Raw genomic sequence first — 24219 nt, 5'->3', positions numbered from 1 at the left:
AGTGGCACGCAGGTGACTAATTATTGCAAGGACACACAAAGGTTAAATATCTGTTCATCCTTGTGCATCCAAGTGAGACTAGTTTTTTGTTGTCTCAAGTTTGCTACTCTGGCATGTGAGAGCCCATAAAATGGGTACCTCCCGTGCCCCATGAGAGCACAATGTCTCTGTGAGTGTGTAACCTGCATGCAGTCACATCTCTAGCAAGCCCAACCCAGTTACTGGTTTTTTTCCCAAGTACATTTTACCCGGTAGCCTGAGTTTCTTTCACTTTTTTCGATCTGCTCCAAACATGACTACAAGTAAACCACATATTATATGTGCTCTGTATGACTTATTATTTTTTAATAATGTAAATAGGTGAACAGAAGCATTATTGATCTTCGGTGTCTAAGCATTTAATCACTATTAATAATGTAAAAGGTTTTTATAAATATGTAAAAACAAGAGTACATTAAACTAAACGACAGCAGTAATTTGCAAAGCCAGACATTTCACTCGCCATCACTAATGGAGAAGTGCATTTAAAAAACAAAATCCTACCAGGGTTAGTGCAACCGCTGACAGCAAGGTCTGGCCAAACTCATTTGTCTGTTTTGTAGCCGTGAGAGGCTGACCCCACATCAATCCATGTCAGGCATCTACATCAGAGGTTGCTTCATATCAGCCCACAGATGTATTTTGTTTGGCCCAACATTTCGAAATTAGAAGATCTCATATAAAAATTGAAATGTGTTCCTTCCTTAGGAAATTTACAAAGCGGGGCATCTCTGCACCCATGGGCATAGCGTAGGCACTGTGGAGCAGAGGGCCACTGCCTGTCTGGATGGGCTATGACATGTCACTCTAGCTCCCCCTTCGCTGTTCCCCTTATTCCTGTCTCACTTCCCTCTCTTTCACTGGCATGCCTGGCCCTGCTGGTATTTGGGGTTGTTACCTCGGGACCACACAGCTTCTGTAGCCTTCCTTGGAAAGAAATCAAGTGTTTGGTTTTTTCCTTTCCAATCTCTTTCCCTAAGGGTCCTTAAATACTTAATCTTATCATTTTACTTAATCTGGTGCCTTTACTACCTCGGTTTAAAAAGAGAGAAAAAGTGACTGGACATGAACTGGAAATCACAGTAATGCAATATTTCCACCCTTACTAGAGTACCTGCGTTTACCTTGTGAAGAGCTGGCATCCACTCTGCCTCATACCTTACGCTTCCTTGAGGCAGTGGATTTTAACCTCGGGTAGCACAGTTCACCAACCATGACATCAGCTAATCCAGGGCCCGCTGTAGTAGAAGCAAAATGTCCACTTTCTATGAGAAGGGTGTGTCTGTTGAGAGGCATTTGACTATTATGTTTATCACTTAGAAGTTTTAAGAACAATTCAGATATCTAAGAATTTGCAACAGTGCTGCTGGGTGGAGTTATGGCGGCTTCTTTTACCCACTCCGGTTGGAATGCCTACTCTTAACTGAGAAGTTCTAGAGTGGCGACCAAACTTAATACAGCATTAAGCACATAACAGCACTGTTAACAGGCCACAAAGTAAAGTAGTTTAACACAATGGTAGGTTCTTCCACTTTCTATGAAATTGCTGTATTTCAATTTCTTGCTCTACTCTAGGATATACCCAGAATTAGCTCTGGATTGTCCTAATTGCTGAATCTTAAGTTCTGTGAGGACAAAGACCAAGTCTGATTTGTTCCTTGTTTTGCTTATCTGTTGCTGTGTAGAAAACTACTTTCAAACATAATGGATTAAAATAAATTTTATTATTATATTTCATGATTCTGTGGGTCAAAGATTCACACAGAGTGTGGCCAGGATGCCTTGTCTTTTCTCCATGATGGTTGGGCTCTCAGCTAGGATATCTCAAATAGAGATATCCTATTTGTGTGGTCCCGATATCTTGGGGGCTGGAACAGCTGTACAGCAACCAAGAATCTCTCTTTCTACATACAACCTTTCTACTTGGGCTTCATATTGGCATGGAAGACAGCCTTGTATATGGTGGCTCAGGGCTCCAAAAGGGAGCATTCCAAGAGACAAGAAATAGAAGATGCCAGGCTCTTAAGGCCCATGTCCAGAAATTTTAACAGTGTCACTTACATTACATACTGTTAGTTAAAGCAGTCACAGAGCTTGCCCAGATTCAAAGTGGGGGAGACATAGATTCCCCCATCTTGATGAGAGAAGTATCAAAGAATTTGTGGCCACCTTTAATCTACCATACCACCGTACCCTCAGATTCTAACACAGCACCTAGCAAAAAGCAAGTCAACAATGAGTGAGTGATTTAGTTGTGGTAATATTGAAGTGCTCTTCTCATACTTGCTCATGAAAAACTCATTTTTGTTGCCTAGAACACACAGATGATATTAGGACCTCAAATAAGTTAATTCCCAAACATAGAACCAGCCTAAAGGTAAGATTACTATTCTCCAAATAGCACAGGAACAAATTCATAAAAGATGAAGTGATTATCTAACAGTAGCAAAGTAATTACTTTTTTTTTTACCCTATGAACCATTCCACCACTGTAAGAGCCTACTCATAATTGACATCATTTATAACTTTGTATAAGCATCAATAAGCCTCTCTGCCTTCAGTGGGCTAGATAATCAAAATTTAGAACCAAGAAAAAATTAGAAAATAAGGAGCAATATCAAGAAGCCAATGTGAAGGCTGCTATTAACTGGCTTACTTTGGTATGTGTCATTATTCCATCTCATGAGAAAAACAAAGACAAGTGCCCAGGACAAATTGAGGTACTCCAGTGCCTTGAGCGTGGCATTCTTGGCAAACTCTACTTACACAGGCCTTCCCCCCTCCTTTACTACACCCCACTCAATAATAAAACCTTGATTCATGCTCCTGATTATTCATGATACCTGGTAACAGCCGTAATTACTTATCATAACTTGTTTAATAAAACATGCTTTTCTGTGCTGAGTTGAGCTGGGAATTTATACCATTTGAAATCCTGTGAATGGCAAAATGAGTTACTGAATCAAGAGGGAGGTTAAGAGGGGGAAGGTTGCAGGAAGATGGGTCATTGATACAGAAATGGCTGATCTTGAATAGAGAGTAGGACTTAAGAATACCAAACTTGAAAGAAACTACTGGTTTTTGAAATTTGTATTTTATTGAAATACTAGTACTTGCAGAGTAACCAATGACTTTAAATTCTTCTAGAAGAGATAAATTCCTCTGCTGTCCCTAGTGTAGTATAGTATCCTGATGTCAGCTCATGTTTTGAAAAGTTACAAGGATTGGTATTCACTCATTTGAGTACCCACTGTGTGCCAGGAACTGTGTGAACGAAAGGAAACAAAAGAAACAAACATTTATTCACAGAACTCCCCTTATAGTCTAATGGTAGAGGCAGTCAAACATCAAGTAATGCAAAAATAATTAAATTAATTACATATTGCAATAAGTTCTGCAGATTATGAAATATCAGGTTTTTGAGGGAGCCTGGAGTTCATCAACTCTGGGGTCTCAAATTCAACTACTTTGAACCTAAGTGGTTGTAAGACAAGAGGTATTCTAGGAAATGAGACAAAGTCATTAAACAATGACAGAAGTGAGACTGACCTGGAAGTTTTCAGCAGTCGCTCAGAGATGGTACTAATGAACTTAGGTGAGCATGAAGAGCTGCTAAAATTGACACAAACAATTTGATGACTTGCAAGGAAAACACAAAGCTTATTTGGACCGTAAGCAACTTAACTATTTGCAAGAAGTTCCATCCTTTGAAAGGTGGAGCTGTAAGTAATTTTTTTCTACAATTTAAAATGTTTATATTAAACAGATGAATTCAATGGGTAAAAAAATCAATCATCAAAAAAATTCTCATTTACCACAATGAAAAAATTCCCATTAACAACACTTTGGCATCATTTATAATGATGGATCCTACAGTTTCAAGATAATCCTCATTGAGAAAGATTAATCATTTCACTCGTGAGATCCATGACCATTACAATGTTTACTTGGTTCATTTATCCATGTGATGATGGGCACTGTCCTAGGCTCTGAGCTAAAGCAGATGAAGGGCCTTCCCCATACAGTCCAGTGAGGAAGAGTGATAATAAATGAAAAAAGGTACATATGAGGTAGGTATAAGTACTTTCAAGTGATACAAAGAAAGGTTAGGGACAGAGAGTAATCATTTTAGACCAAGTGGTCCAGGAAAGTCTCTCTGGAGAAATGACATTCGAGCAGAGACCTCATGGCATTCATCTATATCTCAGATGACCTTGGGCCCTTATACAACAGAATGTCACACAAGCCAAGTCCTGGCAGAGACTTTTAGGGACCCACTAATCAAGATTCTGTGACATTATGTGAAAAGGTAAAACAAACTTTTCTCAAGGAATTACTATACACTGGTTACTGTACTAGGTTTTCCTGATAAGGCAATGGGATGCCTGTCCTCTAGGAGTACATTGAGAAAATTTGAATACTTCGGACAAACTGAATAGCCTCTAGAAAGAGAAATGAGCAACAGCCCTAGACTGTTTAGTCATGAAAAAAAAAAAGCAGATCTTCATCAATTAGTGTTGAACCCAAACTGGATTAAATATATAGAAACCACTTGCTGATTTGGAAGTAGGAAGAAGAAGAGGCAAGAAAAGCTTACATTTTAGAATATTTATTAAGGAAATCCAATGTTATTATGGTATTCAAGCATTCATGGAAGTAACACACAGTTGAGTCTACACACAGGTAACCACCAGAAGGTCTGTAACATTATCATTTGTGATTTTGCTGAGGTACAAATTTGAATCCATATGTTTTTTGTTTAACTTTCTCATGCATCTGTTGGTTAAGAACCTCCAAGTCTACTTGCTAATGGCAGGTTTTTGTGTAGTTTTAGTCTAGGAACATGAAAAACATTATACCAGACACACAACTAGGGGTTGATAAACACACAATGCAACAATTAGTGAAAACTTGAATACCTTAAGGACTGGGGGAAGCTCTTTCTAAAGCATCAGCATCCGCAAATCTGTCTCTTATTCACCTTTCTTTCTTAAGGGAGCCACTGCCCATGATCTGTCCACATTTGCAAAAGGAGTCCCAGGTGTGGTTTGACTCCACCACAGTTCCCTGTGATTCTATTTGTCTTACCATGTTACTTGTCCTGAGCAACCTCCTTTGCTTATCACTTCTGCAGTTGTTGTCCTAAGTGGGAAGGAAGATTGTTGGTACTTGCTAATAAAGCACTTTGATCTCATTTATATGAAAGGTGTTACGCATGTGAAGATGGGATCTCCCGATTTTTCAGACAACTCTTTCGTCTGATGCTAAAGTTTAAAAAACACATATAAAAATTCAAAGTGCTAAAGGTTCCAAGATTTATAACGCTGACTAGCTCCTGAAATCAGCAGTCAACACCTACAGGTACCAAAAAGAAAGAACGTGTGACTTTCACTACCTTGCAAATGTTCCTGGGCAAGGAAGAATAAAAAGAAATCAGAGCACAGATCTTCAAAAGGCTGTTCAGTTGATTATCTGTGGTATTTTGAAACTCAAATGCTCTGAGATGCTTAATAGCTGTGATCAGTGATACCAGGAGCTGTCTGTCTACAGCTTATCTCAGTATGGATAGGTATTTTCTAATATTTTATCCATCTTACTGCTCCATTAAGAAATTCAAAAGGCTCAAATCCTTATGACTTACTTCTTAGCCATGCTATTTGCTTGCCGTGTCTCTAGCTGGTTCTATCATCTCAGTTTGTCCCGAGAGAGGGTAGAATAAATGCAAGTTTGGGGAGGAGGAATGAATGACAGGGGATAGCTCATCTCCACTACACACCCTGCACATAGAAAGTACTCAGCAGTTCATCAATGTCCACAGGAACTGATGTCCTATGGATAGCAAAAGCACCGTCCTTATAGGTAAGCTCCAACTTTCTTTTCCTTTGTAGCCGCATTTTAAGAAAGATCCACAGTATAGCTCAGAATCCAGGTCAAAGGGCCTCCATCACTCCACCACTTTCTAGCTGTGTTATCTTGAGCAATTTTTGTATTTTTTTTAACCTCTCTGGATCTGTTTCCTTATTTTTAAAACAGGGCTAATGGATATTAAATGAAATAAGATGATACGGATATTAAATGAAATAAGAAAAATACTCAGCGTAGTACCTGACCCATAATAAGTGCTTCATAAATATTTTATTGACACACATTTGTCTATATATTTGTATACATTATATATATTTAACAAAAACTGGGGTATATAGAGAATGTAATTAGAAAGATATAATTCAAAAGTCATTTTACTGGGTTATTTTACTGTCACAGCAACTTTGTGAGGATAGGACAGGGAAAAGTCACAATGGGCGAGTAGTGAGCCAAAACTCCAACTGGTATGGGTGGAGCTGGCTCCACATTTTCCTCTGTGGAAGGAAAAATAATTGGAAGAATACTCCCCGGCCAGGCTATAGCCAACTAGGCAGACTTCCCCTATATTTAATGACTAGTCATTATTTGAAGGGCAGCGTCGCAGAGAAGTGACAGGAAAGGTTAATGAGGTTAATAAAACCTCATAGGGCTGATTACAAAGAAACCATTTGAGTAATGTGTAAAACAGGAAAAAAAAAAAGACCAAATAAAAACGAACTTAGGACTGTTCAAGAGTTGCAAGGGCTTGCAGGACAAATATTTCAGGATTCAAATTCTGGACAAAAATAATCATGCATCTAAATGAAGCAATCTGGCACTTACGCGGTCCTGAAAATGTGACTGTGTCGTCAGTTTTCTTATTGCTTCAAAACACTTGATCTTTTTCCCATTACTTTGGGGATCTCAGGCATCCAAAGCAAGCCTGCTTTTGACAAGCAATTACCAGGGCAGATGGGAAAATAGCCACCGTCCTCAGGGTGAGTGCCCCCATTTTGTTTTACTTGAAACATCACTAGCCATGAGGAAAATAATTCTGCTTAAAAAGCTATCTGCATTTTCAATAGCACCACCTTTCCCAGAGTCCTAGAATGTTGACAGGTAATGCTTCTAGCTGCTTTTAATGTTACCCATTTAGTAGGTATTATTTATTTGGGCTAGTGACCAACTGAGTGGGATTCAATCAGCCTGCTCTATTTAAATAAAAACTAATGAGATTTTATTGCGTTTGCATATGAACATTCACTGCATTCGCATTTTCAGAACATGAAAACAGGTTTATGCTATAACATTAAATGTTTGCGTGGTGCTGTACCAGGTTAGATAACATATATCAAAAACCCAGCATGTGTTGTGTGGAAACCCCCCAAGTATCTGAATATTAGAACCCTCAAATGTATTTAAATTATGAAATACCACATTGTAATTATATGGTGATATATAAAGGAATAATGGGGTTAGTGTTCATAAATTAAGCATTTGAGGAGAACTATTCATTCATTCTTCCCAGTCACAGGGTTACTGTTTAATTCCCCGAAGTAGTCCATTATCAAACAAAACTCTCATGATGAGAAAGTCACAATGTACAATCCAGAATGCTGGCTTCTAATAAAGGAACTGTAAGGCATCTGCCGTGCAGGAACCTCAAAGTCGTCTCTGAAATCTTTGAAGCGGTGCTGTGAGGGTACATTGCAAGTATCTTACATCTTCATATAAAAATATTTGAGTTGAAGTTCTGCATAGTTTTCTCAAGCAGGTGCCATATACACCAGGCACCGGGAAGGACACAGGAAAATCACAGTCTTTGCCCTGGAGTAGATGATCTAATAGAAAAGGCAGACACATATATAACTCTCATCCAAGACAGGTGAGGACAAGTGTGATAACATGCATCTGAGCACTGTCTAAAGAGAATAATAAGGGTGGAGGAAAAATTGACATTTACTTGAGACAGATAAATCAGGTTAAAACATTGTTTCATTTTATAATCTCTAGATTTGAAAGAGACCCTACAGTTCATCTTGTTGTCCAACCTCCACTTTGTCATGACAGTTTCAGCATGATCCCCAAACTACAATTTGGCAGACTCTTCTCCAGAGGTTTATATGAAGGAGTTACAAATTCATGCCTCATGGATTTATTTCATAACTGTGCGATGATGAACCAGTTAATGATTTGCCTGCCTTTGTGTAGTTTATGTTCACTTGGGAACTTGCTAGGAATGCACATTTCTGGGGCCCCATTCCAGAACTGTGAGTCAGAAACCTGCAGCAGGGCAGCCCAGCCAACTGGTTTTACCGAGCCTTCCAGGTGATTCTGGTGTATGATCAAGTTTGAGAACCACTGATCTGTACACAAGAAGGATTACCAGGAAGGACTGAGGACGAGGATCACAGTACCCAGATGTGGCGACTTCTCTAAAGAGAAGATCCTTTATTCATTGCATGAGGGCAATGGATAAGTTGTTTCAGTCCAAGTGACACCATCTACAGCTGTGGAATTTCACAGTCTAATAAGCCTGCAGAGATGTCAGGAGAACCGTTGAACCACACCTTATGTGCAGCACGTTTCTGTCCCCTGGAGACTTGAACCAAATAAGGACTCCTGGAGGAATTTACAGAGCAGAATTCCAGCGCTAGTGAGCACAGCGTTCTCGTGGCTTCTCTCAGCCCAGTCCTTTGCAATGCTATCTCTTGACCAGAACTGTCAGCTCTGGAAAGGTTTTCATCTGTTCTTATGGAGAAAGCACCCTAACCTGCCCAACTGTTGTTAGATCCCCTGCTGGCCAGGACCTTGATTTTGAATGTTACCTTTCAAAGGAGGCTTATGCTCCTATTAGCAACTAAAGCAAATAGTTATAACTTCCCTACCCTGGGCCTCGTTTTCCTTGCAAAAGATTTTAATCAGAAACACAGTGCAGTAAATTACATCTTCTTTCAGCAATTTAGTTTTCAGTGTTGTTTTTCAGAACAACTCTTGTGCTTGAGGTTAATGTTTTTGCCTGAGGTGTTGAATGAATATTGGAAATTTGACACTGAAGACAAAAGACAACAAATAAGAAAAGAGTAGAATGGAACCAAGAGTTTATTGAAGGCTAGGGATAATTTGACTATGCCATGAAAATAGCAAATACAGAATGAATTAGACCTTTTGCATCAGAATAATCTAACAAGCAGCTTGTTCATTAAATAAGGCTTGGATAAAGTATATTCTGACTTGCATTTCCCAGGGTGCCCTGCTCTTCAGACCAAGCTCCAAACACCTACAGGATTCAGCATTTAGTTAAAGGGAGAAGCAATTCCTTTGGGGTTGCAGCTTTAGCATAGTGACAGCAAGCAGACAGCTTAGCAGCAGCCTGTATTCTCCAGAGAACGGGAAAAGAGACACTTGTTAGGGGTGATCTATCCCCATATGTGTTTCTAAAGTCACACTGGTCAGGTCCATCTGAGTTCAAGTTCTCTTGCTCTAACCCAGAACAGCCGGGAGAGGTTCTTGTTTTTTAGGTTTAAGGAAGGAAAGCATCCCAACCATGTCTGTGAATCAAAGAAGAGTGAGCACCAAGCAAAGATAGAAATCAGGCAGTACCTGCCTCTGAGGGTACAGTAACAGACACACACAACCAACACCAAAGACAGTCACACAGGGTGCACACCTGCCGCACATATGCGCAGGGCCAGCTTCATGACGGTCCAGACAGTAGCCTTCTTTTAGCTCATTTGAAAGGCTCAGGAGAGTCCCACATATTTAATGGGAAAAAGTTTCAAGAAAAGACAGGTCCTTGAAGGATTGGGACTCAGAATGAGGGTAGTTTGATGTGGCAAAAATTTAAGAATTCAAGATGTTTCCCCAAGACGGCCCAAGGACAGGCCAGGTATGAATACTTCCTTTAGATGGTGATTTGAGGACACTGGGGACTCTCAGAAAGTGGGATGTGGCACTACCAAAGACAGACCCCCACCATACCAAGCTCACTCCTTCAACAAGGACCTAAACTAGGAAAAAGATGAGTTATATAGGCTGCCTTGGATATAAGAAGCACAATCCAAACAGACAATGTAAAGTGGGGAGGAGAGACTACATTTTAGTGACTGTGTGACTCTGGAAAAATAAAGTACATACCAGGCTACCATCCACAATTATGAATAATTGAATTTACAAGCCAGTAGTGCACAGAATGGCAGTTGAGCTAAGCAAAGTGACACACAGTACACCATACTTGCAGGAGTATATATGAAGGCTCCCTCAGGGCCATCTGGAGCAGGAGTAGCCTCAGGAAGCAAGTGGCCTCAAGAGCTTTCTTTCTGAAATGGAGAGTATGCCTAGGAAGATGTTTTCCCTAGATTTCTGCATGCAGTGCCAATCAAGATTACTGCAAATTAGAAAACTTTAATACTGTCCTGAAATTTAGACAACTTCCACTGACACAGGATGACAGATGTTGGTCAAATATTACAGTAAGTACTAGTAATCCAGGAATGAAAGGAGCTGAGAGTTATTCTTGTGAAAAATAGATGACATGGAGTGTGTAAATAATGGGAGCAAATGCAGCAAGATACAGGCAATCTTAGAACATTTAAGGCCTCATACATTACAAAGAGAGCTCAATGCTGATAAATGTAGAATAATAAGTTTTATGGGGTTTTATCATATGCCATAAGTTGGCGTGCATCATAAAACATGAGAAATTTAAAAATAGGGTAGTTGAAAGACAAGTCTGCGCATTATTTATGAATGATGAAGAGTGAAATGAATGAGAAGAAGAACAGGTAGACAATGTCTTGAATAATGATGACTTTGATGAGTCGTTATCACACAAATCTGTGTGCTTCATAAAATATGAGGAATATTAAAGAGCAGAAGAGTCAAAAGACAAGTCTACTCAGAATGAGATACAGAATGAAGGAAGAGAGGAATATAAGAGAAATGCACAGAATAATGATGACTTTTATGAGACTTTCACTCACCAGCCTGGATCCTTCATAAATATAAACTGTATAGAAAATAAAAGAGCAGCAAAGAGAAGAGACAGGTCTGCGTCTGTCATAAAATATGAGCAAATAATGCCAACTAGGCTCGACAAAATAAAAAACAAAAATAATTGAGCCTAGTATAGCTGTGGGAAGACACAATGTCTAGAGTAATATGAACAAATAAAATGAGTAAGTGTGGAATTGTCTTGCCCAAAGGGATTCAGCGGCCGCCTACGTAGGCTTTATTGTTGCAAAGGCCACCTTGTTAACTGGTAGAGCCTTGGTAGGTTTGGAGTTACTCCCCTGCCCCCCAAAAAGCAGTCAGCACTTGAGGCTCAGGAAGCCATGTTTAACTGATTTCCCAGTACCTCTTCTCAGCCCTTTGAGCTTCTATCCCTAAATAGTTTGCAGGAGATTTTCTCAACTCACTTCTACTCATCTATACCCTGCTTGTCAAATTTTGTTTTATAAAGATCTTCAAAAGGTTACTGTATAAAACCAGAGACATCCTTTCATTTTCATTTCTTGTTACATTAGACTTAGAACCTGGGACCAGATCTGTCAGGATTAGTTCAAAATCCAGAACTCATTGACTTTCAAATAAATGTCTTCTCTATTAGAACAAATGGGGTTTCAAAATCTCAAACTTTCAAAATCTCCCCCCAAAAGAGTCTGGGAGAATCAGAGAAGGCAAAGCAAGTGCCAGTATGCCATTTGCATACCCTTCAGAACCATGATTTACAGAACTCATGAAGTGTACAGCTCACTGGAAAGAAGAAAGCCACTGATCTATGTCAAAACTAGAGGTGTTTGTCTGAGCTCAATCCACCAATAGCAACAGTTATTCTAGCTTACTTTTGGATAGTACTTAATGGCTTGTAGTTAGTTTGGAGGGAAGGCCTTGGGTAATGCAGGATAAATCCTATTAGCATAACATATCCAACTCCTCTGATTTTGTGTGACAGAACTTAGTGTGGAGTTTATTGGCTATAACATACAAAACAAACTTTGGCTGGTAACTGTCTTTCTATTTTTCAGAGATTATTTTCCTCTCTCTCTCAAATGAGCTATGTGGCCATGAGCCTTTAGATATGTTGCCTCAACTTGCTAATTCTGTTTGAAGAAGGTATCTTGCCAGGGTGGAATTATCATGGTTAGTTTGAAAAGTCATGTTTGCCCAAATAACATAGCCATCTTTAATCTGAGATTAAGATTCCCTGGATCTACTGAATCCCACTTGGTAAAAAAAAAAAAATGATATTAACTCCCTAGGAAAAAAAACACTAACCTTGCTCAACCTTCCTAAACACTACCAGCTCCAGGTATAAAATGCACATTCTCGAGCTCATGGCTGCCAAAACTAGGATTGGACTCCCCCCTCCACAAGTGATGAAAAAACTCCCCCCAAACCCCTGCTGCCCCTAGTAATGGCAGAACAGTAAAAAATCTTTGCTTGGAATTTGTTCCTGGGCCCTCTTCTTAACTGCCAAGTTCCTGAAATGTGTTAAAACTTAGTCAGACTAGAGTTGAAAGTATACACATTTTAGAAGAGTTGAAAGTATACACATTTTAGTGGACTATGTCTGGGAGACAGCCCAGTTTAGGGGCTAGTTTAATAGAATCCCATTTTTTGGCAAGGTTAAAATTCCTTTGTTTAAAGGGAAAATTGCCTGATATTTTATTTCAATTAGGAAGGAGAAACAGAATACTATAGCCAAGGACCATGTCTCTTTTGCAGACTTACTCTTAAAATTTATCCAAATAAGTCTGCTTATTAAAAAAATTGTTTTTCCAAAAAGGCAATTTGGCACTATGTATCAAGAGCCTTAAAAATGTTCATGCCTGTGTATGTAAATGCATGGAAAATGCACACAACAAAATGATGTTGCTGATTTCCTCAGAGGAGAAGACCCAACAACTGGGAGAGGGAGGTGGTGAGCAGAGACTTTAGTCACATGTGCTATTATACTTATGTATTAACTAATGTAATGAGTTATAATTTTAATAAAAGAAAAATATTCTTCCACAACTAGGACTATATCCCAAGGAATAATAAGATATTTAGTGCTGGAAAAGTTAAGAAACTATGAAATGTCCTAAAATAAGGAATGGATTAAAGTTAAGGAATGCTGTTTTAAGGCTATACTGTATAATCACAAAATGATATATTATGGAATTTCTGATTACATTGGATAATGTTAATTATATACTTTTTAAAATATCAGGATGCAGATCTATACTGAGTATAATCCCAATTTTGATGAATAAAAAAGATATACATGCCATCCTCAAAATGTTATTAGTAGTTACTACTGGATTGGTGAAATTATTGTTTTCTCTGTAATACTTGACTATGTTTTCCAAAGTGTCTCCATCTTGGCTTCGGGAATCTAGTTTCAACGTGCCTTTAAATTTGCCTTTGATCTTGTGTTGCAGGCGTGCTTGTGTGATTCGAGGCCAAGTGGTGGCCATAGATGGAACCCCTCTAGTAGGGGTGAATGTTAGTTTCTTGCACCACAGTGATTATGGGTTTACCATCAGCCGGCAAGATGGAAGGTACGTCAGTATTGCTTCTAATCATTGTGGGGGCCAAATACTGACTTCTAGCTATAAGTCAAATGGCTTAGATGATACAGTGTTTGTAAGCCCATCTTCCTTCTACCTGTATTTCAAAAAGTCACTGGTGATATTTATTTCCTATATTCCCCAACTAAATCAAACCAATTTCTCTTCTATTATAACTGTACACTATTACCCAAGTCTTCTTGAAACCCTAGCCATTTGGAAAGTTTCCTAGACTTCCTCCAATTCCATTTATCAATCTGACTTCAAAATTCAGTGTGATGATGCAGGTCAGAAAGAGGGAGCCATGGAGCACGTGGGCCGTCCTTCAATGGCAGCCTCAAAATATTTTAGAAATGAAGACATCCAAAAGGTTTCTTCCAGAAGTACAGAATTCAGCCTCATTAAGATATTTATTTTTAATGTGTCCTTCCTAGACGGCCTATTTTAACTAGTGGCTGCAACTGATTGACAAGCACAGTCAGCCTAACCAATTCCCTTTGGTGTCTGTATGACTGTAGTGATTTAACCTCAACACCAACCACCAGGCTACTCTCTAAGGGGTTCTCAGGTTCTCTGAAACCCAGGAAGCAAGACCACCAAGTAAAACCTTTTCATCCCAGAAAAGGATTTGCTCACAAAAACATTTCTGTTTATCATTTAGGTTGACAGTTTGTCTATCATTTAGGTAGACATTTGTTCAGAATATTTGAGTCAATACGCCCATGTGTCCAGCTTAAAGGTACCTATTTATGACTCTCAGAAACATTGTAATGATGGCCTTGGGGTTCCCTAGTCTCCAGATGGCTACTCTTAAAAATGAACGACTCATGACAAGCTGCTTCAGGAATCACATAAAGAGATGTTGGCTTGGAAGTTTTTCACAGTGTGAAAGACCATCTTATTTCAAGAACCTACAATCAAACCTTATTAATCCTAACCACTTCAGAATTGTTAATTGTTCAACCTAGGCTATGCTGAATTTATTTTTTTCAACTGCCTGTCAAGAAAATGATTATAAAAATTAATTAAAGAACCTAACAAGGAAAAGTTTAACATACTTAAGAAAAACTGTTTCTAAGACTTCAATAAATCATATGAATGATCTGTATGTAAATTATATTGCTAATTATTAACTAGCCATCTATATATTAGAATAAGCTCAGCAAAACTACTCTGGGTACAGATAGTCTGAATACACACCCCCCACACACACACATATCCATTGCATAAATATGTATATATGCAATAAAAGGTACATTTCCTTTTAAATAGTCCATAATTGGAACTCTCTGTTAATTCAAAGGGACCTTTCTCTCAATTAGATTGAATGATAAAATTTTGATAGTTCCCTCACCAGTGACTGGTACACAGAAGTGGCCTCTGCCTTGCCAGCATGTTCAACCATGTACCAGAAATTGAAAAATGGACTATTTCTTTAACTAGAATATGCCCTCAGAGACATTTGACCTCTCTCGGAGAACTCACGGGCCTTTAGGGTTTTTTTTTTTTAGCATGTGTAGAAAGGTTTCAGTGAATTATTTGATATTTACAAAAGAGCTTAAAAGAAACAAGGTCTAAAAAATCTAAAAATTTCTGTTTCCAGTTTACTGACAACATTAAAGAGGAACAATTTTTATCGTCATTTTTGTGTTTTTTGTTTAAAGTAAAATGCCAAGACCCTCGTCTGCTGAGTTCTCTGTGAGAACTAGGTTTATGTAGATGACAGATACAGCCAGAGTCCCCTCTGGCAATAACTCTCCCCTCAGGCTCCACAAAGGGTGTAAGCATTCAAAATCTGTGCCCCAAATGCCAAGCAGACTGTCCCACTGTCATCTCCTGGACATAAAGTGACAGTGTGATGGGAGTTTCCATTTATATGTCTCTGCTTTTTGCTCTCTCAGACTAAGTACGTACATTTCAAAAGCAGAGTATAGTAAAGAAACTATACCGAGAGCAAAAGGATTCTAGAAAGGCCGAGATTAGCATTTAAATACCCAGTAGACAGAGAGTGATAGGTAAGATGCTGTAAGGGGCCCTCTGTCTCCAAACCTCAGTCCAACCTATCTGCCCCCTTGCCTGTAGTTCCCACCAGTGGCATCACTGCTTTGGGTTAAGCTGTTGACTCTAAAAGTCCCAGTTAAATGCAAATATGTTGTGTGGGATGTAGAACTAATTACCCCCATTATCATCCATTTGCACAAGTTAATTGACAACTTTCCCTAGAGAAGCAAGAAAAGTCTAGGTCATGGGACCAAAGTGACGTATAAAAAGCAGAAGGAAGGATGTCAGTGGAAGAAGGAGCCCTCTAAAAGAAAGAAGACATTAAGACATGCAGATCGGGAGAGGCCAAAGTAGCAGAATAGACGAAAAAGGCAATTCGAAAGGAAAAATGAATATGTATGAGTGTCTACTGTATGCCAGGCATTTTCATAAGTGTTGATCTGTGTCATTGTCCCAACAGCTTATGGGATAGGAAACATTATTATCATCTTCCCCATTTGGCAGATGAGAAAACATATCCAAATTAACACAGCTAATAAAGGTCAAGCCCAGAATCTGAACACAAGTAACCTGGCTCTTATCTTCTATGATTAGCCACCTTCAACTCAGATTATGTAACAGGTGCTCAGGAAAGTTTTGAAAGAGAACTTTTTTATATTATAGTTCAGCTAGTGATAAGCACAATAGGTGAAATGCTGACCTTCTTAGAAGATTCTTGAGAAGCATTAAAAGGTCTCCGGGACTTTGGAAGACTTTGGAAAATGAAATGGGGAGTTCCCTCTGATTCCCCTCAAGTCAGGAGTTTGTGGATTTATGGATACTGTAAGGCAGAAATAAGCATTTTGCTTTGGCGTCAATAGTCTTCCATCTACAGTTAGGACTGGTCTGAGTTATTATGGATCAACAAGTCTCCAAATAAATAGGTCCTCTCCCTTGGGTCTTTTGTACTCACTATCATATGACTTCATAACTTGTTCTTAATGACCCATGCCAATGGAGATCATTTGTGGTAGGGGAAATCCCAAAAAATTAATGATCCAGGGAACATGCAATTTGGCATTGGAATATTTAGATGGAATTTTGGCCACAGAGCCACATCCATCTCTGCGGCAATTGATTGAGTCAGCCTGACCGTGTTTACTGTATATACCACATAGGTTGGAAGAGGAAAAAAATCAGTCATGTTTCTTCAGAAAAGCAGAACCTGTGTGTGTATATGTGTGTACATACATACATACAAATGTATACATAAGAGAGAGAAAAAGAGATTTCAAGAAATTGGCTTGTGTGATTGTGAGGTTGGCAAGCTCAAACCGGTAGAGACTGGTAAACTGCAATCTCTTGGGAAGGAGTTGATGCTTCTTCTTTCTTCCTCAGAGAGACTTCAGTTTTGCTCTTAAGGTCTTACAACTCCCACATTATCAAGGGTAATCTCCTTTACTTAAGATCAACTAAGTGTAGATATTAACTATATCTACAGAATGCCTCCATAGCAACACCTAGATTAATGTCTGGATAACTGGGTACTCTAGCCCCGCCACACTGACAGATAAAAGTAAACCATCACAGGAAACCTAGGGGAAGTTCCCAGAAGAATTTAAAAATCGGTACCTTCTTCTATAGATAATCAGAAGCTGGCCTACAGTTCATTTGGACTACACGAGGATACATCTATAAATGTAATAAGGCCAAGGATCCGTTTTGAGAAGAAAGTTAACATTTGTTGAGTCCTTACCCTTAAGTCTTTCTCTTATTTACTCATTAGCAGTAACAGCTGAGTGACAGATCATTTTAGCCCCATTTTACTAATGAGGAAACAGAAATTCATGGAGGTTAAATAACAAGCCCAAAGACACAAAGTTAACACGGCAGAGCTGGGATTCGAACCCAGGGGTATATGAAGCCAAAACCCATTCTTTCTATAAAACAAGATGCCTGCCTTGTCTGCTTAATCTTTCTAGACATAAAGAATAATTCCCAGGTACATACGTTTTTGTTTGGATAGTGTGTGTGTGTGTGTGTGTGTGTGTGTGTGTGTGCGCGCGCGCGCATGCGCAGTTGTTTTTGTTTTCAAATAAATAAGCACTTCAGTTTTAAAGAGGCAAGAGCCAAGGTTTGGGCAAAGCAAGCGTGACCACAGACATGGAGGTAAATCAACATAGCATGTAAACTAGAGGAAAGGTCTCTTGACGAGTAGTGTAGGATTTTCCCCACCATACATGCCTTAAACTGCTTCTGTATTATCATGAATTCAGCCTCTCTGCCTTAAATCATAAGCCATTTGGGTTTTCTTTTTTTAGTTCAAACCTAGATTATTTTCTATAACTATTGTAGTCCTTCAGACCCTCTTTTTGGAAAACTGCTTTATTACTTAAAATGACTTAAAAATAGCAATAAAAAATACAGTGTTAGCCATCCTTTGTTACTGCCCATTTATCTTTATCTGGAAGATTTCTGCAACAAGACATGATTGACAATACTATAATAAATATAATAAATGTCATATGAAGGGAATGGTGAGCTATCCATAATTAAGTCTGATTCCCTATTAGGGCATTCTATCATTGAAAAAGTGTTTTACAGAAAGATCTCTTTTAATGCAGGGAATTGCTTACATCTCTCTCCTGTGGATTTAAGTTTCTTTGAATAGTAAGGAGCATCATATTGCCCTTTATCCATTTTTATGATATAATGGTAATAATTTATCATTATCTTACTTTTACATAGGATCTTATGCTTTTTGAATGCTTTCAAGTACATTATCTCCAAGACATCATTATGCTTACAAGAGAAGTAAGGTAGAATCATCTAGTGCAGAATGAACTGAAATCTGAGTCTGTTATGCTCCAATGCAAGAGTAATGTCAGATACCACATCAAGTGATGGACAGAATTGGCTTACAGGAAAGGTAGTCTTGCTTTGTCAGAGATATGGAAGCTGTTGTCAGCAGAGATGGATAGGGTCCATTACGGGCTGTCTTACAAAAGGAAACCAAGAGGCATTCTAGACAGACCCAGAAATCCTAAATGTAGACTTCAAGTAGAATCAGAAGCTGAAGTGGTCCGGCACATGTGGAGAGTTCAGGCATGGTATTGTTCAAGCAAATTTCACTAAAGAGCTTTCCTCTGCTGCTATCTTTCTCCGAATCCCATCTCAAAGACACCACCAGATTTTGACACTATGTTTGTGATTCTGAACAAGATAGTTAACCTTTTGGCTCTTTACTTTTCTTGAGTTACATTATAGTAAATTTTTTGAGGATGAATAATATATTATATTAAAGATGCTGCTGAATGTTAAGTGGTAAGTTACAGCTTTGCAGAAATACATGCAGTGATTTTGTTTAATATAGTATTAAATGTGGTTTACAAATTTGGGGTGAACATCAACTGGTGATATGGATTTTTTCCTCAAAAGTCTACTGGATAGTGAAAAGAAGTCATCCATATATTTAGCTAGAAGGAATTTATAAAACAGAAATACGAATGGATGGAGTTGAGCCCCAAAGGAAAGAAAGTGCACTAAAATTAAGTATTTTTATTTTTTTTTATTTTTTTTAAAGATTTTATTTATTTATTTGACAGAGAGAGATCACAAGTAGACAGAGAGGCAGGCAGAGAGAGAGAGAGAGAGAGGGAAGCAGGCCCCCTGCTGAGCAGAGATTCCCTATGCAGGACTCGATCCCAGGACCCCGAGATCATGACCTGAGCCGAAGGCAGCGGCTTAACCCACTGAGCCACCCAGGCGCCCCTAAAATTAAGTATTTTTAAACTTGAACTTTATTTTGGTTGTTCGTTTGGTTGAAACCATCTTCTGTTTTTCCTTCTCAGCTTTGACCTCGTAGCCATTGGTGGTATTTCTGTCATCTTAATCTTTGATCGATCACCTTTCCTGTCTGAGAAGAGGACACTCTGGTTGCCTTGGAATCAGTTCATTGTGGTAGAGAAAGTAACCATGCAGAGAGTTGTATCAGACCCACCATCCTGTGACATCTCCAACTTTATCAGCCCAAACCCTATTGTGCTTCCTTCACCACTCACATCATTTGGAGGGTCCTGTCCAGAGAGGGGAACTATTGTTCCTGAGCTGCAGGTGGGTACATTGGCCTTTGGATGCATGAAATCATAGTATCAAGGAGTGGTTCATGGCATAAAATGGCTGGATTCCTTTTCCTGGTACTTCCCCATAATGGGGCTGTTGTTTAGCTGTGTTTGGTAAAGGTGGTTTTCAGTCGTGTGGGTTTTGTTTAAAGCTTTGCTTTTGGGTATTCAAGCTTTATGGTTAGAGGAAGACGTATTTTCGAACCTTGGTATTTTATAGTTCCTGAGAATTTTTCTTCATTGCGCCTTCAATATTTTCATTTCAATATTAAGCCATTCAAACATCTATAGTATAATTTCCTCATCACGTTATAGAAACATTTTAATGATAGTTAAATTCAAAAGCCACCAAAATGGACCCAAGTCACACAGGTCCAGAATTCAAGAGGGATAATCAAGAGGAAGTCAATGGACATTTTGAGATTGAATTTTTTTTTCTTCTATCACAGCATTCCCAGCAGCTGTTAGCAATGCCCAAAGGATACCACCTGTGAAAGACTCCCCCAAAAAATAGTGCTGTGCGGGAAAAGGAGTCCAATGAGTTGCCCCTCCTGTCTTTTCCACTGGTTTTCCTTAGAAAGGAGGAAAAAACAAGACCATATTTTATGAGTGCATTGAACTGGTATTTCTGGTATTTCCAATCTCTGTATACTTGTCATTAGGAAGTACAGGTATCTTTCAGCACAGAAGTTTTCAGACTCCTCTAGGATTGCATGTTTCCATAGGGAAATGATGTACTAAGGTGGTAAGTGTCCCACTGGCCTTCACTGTTGTACTTCTGCCGTCGTCTAAGAAGACAAAGCCATTGGACAGCTCGGGTATCAACAAGCTAATGTAAAGGAAGGAAAATCAGGCAAAGAATGGACAAAAACAGTTTATGTCCCCAGAAAAAGAATGACCAGAAATCCTGGACAATATGAGATACCATGTGTCTAACAACCTGTCCTACTATGTGCACTCGTTTGGAAAAGGAACAAGGTTCTGAGCTAAAAATGAGTGAGGGCACAAAGTATCCACAATATTCATGTCACCTTAAAAGTATTGGATAGGCTCTTTCTTTGGCTGAGTTTTGAAAATTCAAAGTCACGGAACACGGGATTCAGTTTTAGTGACCACTTTTGGTTGTTTAACTCCATCTGTGCGAATAAACAACTAAGCAATAGCAATTAATTAAAGAAGCCAAGTGGTAGTTTCATTCTGGGACCAGCATTTAGTGTAAAATGTGCATAGGAGTTAATAGGAGTTATTTGCTTCTCAGTCACAAGTGCCAACTTGGAAAAACTTATTCCCAGCTATTGGTAGGTCGAAGCACAGAGAAATAAGTAAGCAAAATTTGATTAAAAAATTGACCCTTAGGGTCATTCCAAAGGTCCAAAGAAGACAGGTTTGATGGCATCAGTAAAGATTAATTCTAGGGAAACCATAATCTCTGTCATAAAATATCACTTTGCTGAGCCTGTTTCTGGAGTCCTTCCTCCTAGAGAGCCTGGCCTGAATAAGGATTATAGCAGTGGTTTTGTGATATATGACTTAATACACCAAACAAGATTTTCTGTATGTATATATAAGGAAAAGACCCCTCAGTGCAGCACATAGCACTGAAATGCTTGACATTCAGCAGTGTGATCTTTTCCAACTCCTACTAAGCAATTTTTGGAACACTGTTGACAAACTAAAACTGTTCTTTTCACAGTCTTTCCTGGCAAGGAAAAAAGGACCACAGTCCTCAGGGTTGCTTGGATGTCTTGTCCCCATGTGGATTCAGTGCAAAATTCGAAACCTATGGCCACACAGCCTCACCAAGATTCTTGCCTTGGCGTCCGCAGGATCCCTTTAGCCTCTCTCCTTTGGTGTGTCTCTAAGACAAGAAAGCACGCAGTGTCCTCCTCTACCCATGACCACTGATGGAGCTCATCTGGCTTTTTGTCTTTCAGGTTGTACAGGAGGAGATTCCCATTCCTTCCAGCTTTGTGAGGCTGAGTTACCTGAGCAGCCGCACCCCTGGGTATAAAACCCTGCTCCGGATCCTTCTGACACATTCGACCATTCCGGTGGGAATGATAAAAGTACACCTCACGGTGGCTGTGGAAGGACGGCTCACACAGAAGTGGTTTCCTGCTGCAGTTAATCTCATCTACACATTTGCTTGGAATAAGACCGACATCTATGGACAGAAGGTTTGGGGCCTGGCAGAGGCTTTGGGTATGTTGAACTAATTCTTTGTAAATAGCAGCATTATGTTCACCAAACAGAACATACTAGTTGCATATTAATTTGTATGTGGAATAATTATGTACCAGAACATTATGGTTTTCTTTTAGTTAAAGAATCTAAGGCATTTTTTCATCCAGACCACTTTCTTTGGACCTATTTAGTGTTCCCTTTTGACAGATTTTTGCTTCAAAACTAGTTTAGTTCTTCTCTCAGGATGGCTGTGTACCAGAGGCGTCACACACTATCTGACTTGTAACTGTCTCCAGAGCTGAATATTGCCTTCTAACTGTGACCTTTGGTGTGGCGTTCTTTAGGCCATGTTTTGGGGTTTGACATTTAGACTGTCATTTCCACTTAGAAACTACAAAATTTTAACTTATAGGCATCTCCACTTATTATCTCTTCTGTCTAAGATAGTTAAACTCCATTAACTTGTTATTTCAGTAGGCTAAATGCAAAAAAAAAAAAATCATCTCACCTTCCCAGTCCTTTTGATTTGCTGTTATTTCAAGACTTTAAAACCTAGATCTTAGAGATAGTAGGAACCTTTAGAGGTCCTTTGGGCCTATGGTTCTCAGATATTTAATTCTGTCTGATAAATGACATTTAAAAAAATTAACTGAAACAGATTTGCCAACTTTTTATTTTGCCAAGCAAGAATATCTTAAAAAGAAAGGAAAAAAAACTACTATACTCTACTACTCGCCTACCACTACCATAATTTCATCAAGGAGAGGGATATCTTAACATCAGAAAAGAGAATATTCTGTCCTAAAAAAATGACAGTAAGCAATCTAATACTGACGCTCAGAGAGAGACAGAGAAATAGCAATGTCTTTTTTGTCCTCCCACCCTGTAGAAGACAGTGAAAACTTTCTAAGGGACCTGACACGTGGAGTCACAGTTGGGAGCCATTGACTTTTGTGCCTTCAGGCAGTATTTCATGGAAACCACCCTTGGACAGATGAGAAGACTATTTTTAAAGTTCTCCAGAGGAGATGTTTTCATATCCTCCCTTGGAAGTGTCTATCATGGAATAACTCCCATTTAACTGACATTTATCTTTTAGACTGTGGTGCATCAATGTCCCCCCTTTCTTTCCAGAGAAAAACAAATAGGGGGGGAAACAAAGACTAGTGACTTTTCTTTGCCCAAGAGATCCTCATATATTTAAAAAATTAACTCATCTTAGTTGGACTTTATTAGAGTGCAAGAAACATTGATTTCCTCAGTTAGTGGAGTTACTCTAAAGACATGGGAAAGTAAGAAAGAACAAGAAAAGGCATCAGCAAACTGCAGCCTTGCTGAAGATACATTGTAGTTCTAGGAAGCCAGCATCTGCTCTGTCAACTTAGCAACATCTCCAGCTGTCCCCTCTGCAGCAAGAGTCTGCTGCCACCCTCCATGGTGACTCAGCTGCACTGATGCCTGAACTCATCACTTCTCCCATATTAACTACCCTCCCTTTCTCTTGGCTTTTTAGACCCCACAGTCTGGTGACTTACTCTGTATTGTACATTTGGAGTCCTCTTAGAATATCAGATTGTGTCAGCCATAGAGTAAATACCTTAAGCAGAGTTCTACCATTAGGCTAACTACCATTGAGGTTGTCGGCCGGCCTACAGACTCCTGCTCAATCCCTATTTCCATGACTGTAGTGGTTAAGAGAACAACTCTGGAGCGAGACTCCCTCAAATCATCTACTTAGTAGCTATGAAACATTGGATCCATGAGTTAATCCCCAGGTGCCACAGTTTCTCCATCTATAAAATGGGTATCATAAAAAGAATGCTGCTCATAGGTTATTATAATAGGAGGAGTAAATGAGGTAAATAATGTAAAGTGCTGCATTCACAGTAAGCACTCAACAGATGTTCAGCACTGGTAGTTTTTTTGCAGTTCTGTTGGTGGCTGGAGTATTGAGATTACAAGGTATAAAGCTTGGAGCCTAGGTAGGTATCTCTTGTCTCAGCTTCTTTAAGTAGGGAACTGGGTATAGCAGGCAAGAACTCAGTTATTCTCCATTTTCCCTCCTTGCACCAAACACACACACACACACACACACACACACACACACACACACACACACATACACACACAATCTCTTCTCTACCCTTCTCTGGGCTATGAGAGGCTGGCTTCTAGGGAGCCCAATGCCTGGACTCATTCACGCTCTAGCTTCCCATTTGAAGTGGTCAAGGGGTGACACCATCTGGAGACTGCAGGGTGGAAGGAGAAGGAGGTCAGGGTATTTACCGCTTTCCCTGCCTCATTGCAGTTCTGGCAACAACTACATTAGAAGACCGCGGCTCCTGTCTGGTAGCCCCTCCTCCACATCCCCAGGCTCTCTGGTCTTCTGTATCATCATTCCCTCCCTTTGCCCCTGCAAACCTGGGAAGCTTCTCAGTGTTGCCTGTCCCTGAGTGGGTCACCAGCCCTTGTCGATTCCCTTCACCCTGCTCATGTTG

General features: G+C 39.4%; 1 protein-coding gene across 4 annotated transcripts in view; it reads left to right on the top strand.

Annotated features, from left to right (window-relative positions):
* Positions 1-24219, top strand: part of TENM1 (teneurin transmembrane protein 1) — a 764948-nt gene that overhangs the window by 609999 nt on the left and 130730 nt on the right. For all 4 annotated transcript variants that reach the window (XM_032882345.1, XM_032882346.1, XM_032882343.1 and 1 more), the window contains 3 exons: positions 13308-13427; positions 19268-19529; positions 21472-21739. In XM_032882345.1, the coding sequence (XP_032738236.1) occupies positions 13308-13427; positions 19268-19529; positions 21472-21739 (650 nt within the window). The remainder of the gene's footprint in view (positions 1-13307; positions 13428-19267; positions 19530-21471; positions 21740-24219) is intronic.

The sequence above is a fragment of the Lontra canadensis genome, unplaced genomic scaffold (assembly GCF_010015895.1).
Source record: "Lontra canadensis isolate GAN:19392208 unplaced genomic scaffold, GSC_riverotter_1.0 scaffold81, whole genome shotgun sequence".
NCBI classification, from domain to species: domain Eukaryota; kingdom Metazoa; phylum Chordata; class Mammalia; order Carnivora; family Mustelidae; genus Lontra; species Lontra canadensis.
This window is presented reverse-complemented; position numbering and strand designations above follow the sequence as displayed.